At 38.6% G+C, this 2,267-nt stretch overlaps 1 protein-coding gene across 1 annotated transcript in view; it reads right to left on the bottom strand.

The window, feature by feature from the left end:
• Window positions 1-1,419: 1,419 nt before the first annotated feature.
• Window positions 1,420-2,267, bottom strand: part of LOC118743923 (UDP-glucuronosyltransferase 2B7-like) — a 21,067-nt gene continuing 20,219 nt past the window's right edge. Inside the window, exons 9-10 of the mRNA XM_036476683.1 lie at window positions 1,884-2,264; window positions 1,420-1,812 (exon numbers count right to left, since the gene is read on the bottom strand). Coding sequence (XP_036332576.1) covers window positions 1,420-1,812; window positions 1,884-2,264 — 774 coding nt within the window. The remainder of the gene's footprint in view (window positions 1,813-1,883; window positions 2,265-2,267) is intronic.

The following is a 2,267-nucleotide window of genomic DNA, read 5'->3' as shown; positions in this document are numbered from 1 at the left end:
TACATTACGCCAATCCAGTGACCTAGGCCAGCTCTGGACTGCCCCGTTTACATTATGTCATGGCTTTTTCAGCGAAAATGCTCAATATCATGTCCCCTTTCACAACTAAACCATGGTTATTCTGTTGCAAAAAAAAAACTTGAAATTTGATGGACTGTGTTATTTAAAGATCTTAAATCCTTTTTCTCTGGCTGCTTCGTTAACCCCTTTCCCGATCAGAGCCAAATTTGGCACACTTACAGCAGACTTACCAAGGATACTCATACACTGAATATAATTTGGATAAATCCACGAGGTGTGGCCCGTCACATACAAATTGGAATTGTAATACTGCACGAATATCTGTGGAAGTATTTGTATTCCATACGCATGGATAAAAATGGGTCTTTATTTTTGGTACAGGTCTAAAGCTTGGTATGGAAACATATATGTATGTAAAGACAAATGAAAATTATTGGAATTAAGGGGTGCGGCACTTCCCATACAAATAAAATTTTTCATATTGCATACATAGATCTGGAAGTATTTTGGGTAGAATACTGCAACTTGGTATGGAGATACGTTTATCCTATGCACTTGGAGGAAAATGTGAGTTATTGAAAAACCGGCATATACCATATAATCTAATATTCCCATGATGCATACTTGGGGATACAGATAGCTACAGTACAGATTTTTTTTCAATTCCAGGTTACTGAATTTGCGATGGAAATACTAAAAACCGAGCGTGGCAGCTGCTGCAAGCTTACACGTTTACGCGGCGTGTTCTGGGAGGCATTTTACTCTAAACTTGAGTGAATATCTGGGACTGGTATTTCTCATAGTACCATACACTCAGAAAGAAGTCAGCTAAATATATTTTTCTCAACACAAAATTTGGTAGCTATAGCCAAATAGTGTAACTATTTATAACCAAACCATGTGTTGAGAGAAACATATTTAGTTGACGTAGCTGAACTATTTTCTCAGTGTAAAAAAGCTTAACGTGCAGACAAACTTTTTTTTTATAATTTTAAATGGCCTAAATACCTTAACTCGCTAAAAATTAACAGCTATAGCAAAATGGGCGTTGTACAAAAACGTGTGGGCGAAACCAGCGCTTATAAGCTAGTATATGTATATTCAGTAAATAAATAAATCATTCACCTACCGACAAAAAAAAGAGGTAGAAAAAAATTTGTTTAAGCATTGGTTACCTGTAACAATACCTACAACCACTGGCTAGGGCCCCGGACCTAGTCCAAGTGACAAAAAATATTGGAGTCCCATATCCTACCATGTCTTCATGTATGCATTCCAAAGCGTTCCTATTTCATATTAAAAGTTTTAGAAAAAACATATTTTTTTACTAATTCATTTTTATTTTATAAGTAGATTTTTTAATATAAGTTTATTTGTTAAACACGAAACCTTCCTGCCTTATGATACTTTTTGCTTACTGTTTGTACCCTTAATCCTTTTTAAAAGCCAACGCAGTGCCAGAACCGAAACGCCAACTGCCACTACCACAGCAGCCACTACCAGTGCTGCAACGTCGAGCAAATAGAATTGATACCACTTCAAATCCATGCCAGCAGCGCGCAAATGTCGCGCACCATTGTGGCGTATCACATAGTCGATCCAATAGAGAAACGTCTCACGCGGACTTGCTGGGCGATCGCGGAAAATGCGCGAGAACCGTTTGGCAGTATCACGATATTTCGGATTATAGAGCACCTCCTCCAGACCCTGCTTTAAAGATTTATGCGTAAACGTTCGAAAATCCATAGTAATGGCATATCCAGCAGACTGAGCTTTATTCAGATTTGTGAGCTGGTGATAAAATAATAAATGTAAGTGAATTAGAAAACGAAGTGTTTCTTTGGTCAAAATAGTCAACCCACCTGATCGAAGAAGAACGGCATACCCAACAAGGGCACGCCATGATAAACGGCTTCTTGTGAACCAAAGAGCCCCCCGTGGGAGATGAAAACACGCACATTAGGGTGTGCCAAGATATCGTTTTGTGGCAACCACTTTTTAATCATTACATTGGCGGGTAAATTTGAAAAGCTGTCATTATCGAATTTCCACAACACTCGTTGTTTCAACTGGCGAAAGACATCGATAAATATCTGTAGCTTTTCCAACGGGATGTCCTTGGTCTGAATTTGTGTACCAAAACTAAAATAAATGACACCATACTCAGCCCCATCCAAAAATGTCTGCAAATCAGTCGGTAGTGGCTTCGGTGGAGAGATATGTATGCCGCCGATGTTAACCATGTT

This window comes from Rhagoletis pomonella, unplaced genomic scaffold (genome assembly GCF_013731165.1).
Source record: "Rhagoletis pomonella isolate Grant_MI unplaced genomic scaffold, Rhpom_1.0 Rhpom_scaffold_00007, whole genome shotgun sequence".
NCBI classification, from domain to species: Eukaryota; Metazoa; Arthropoda; class Insecta; order Diptera; family Tephritidae; genus Rhagoletis; species Rhagoletis pomonella.
This window is presented reverse-complemented; position numbering and strand designations above follow the sequence as displayed.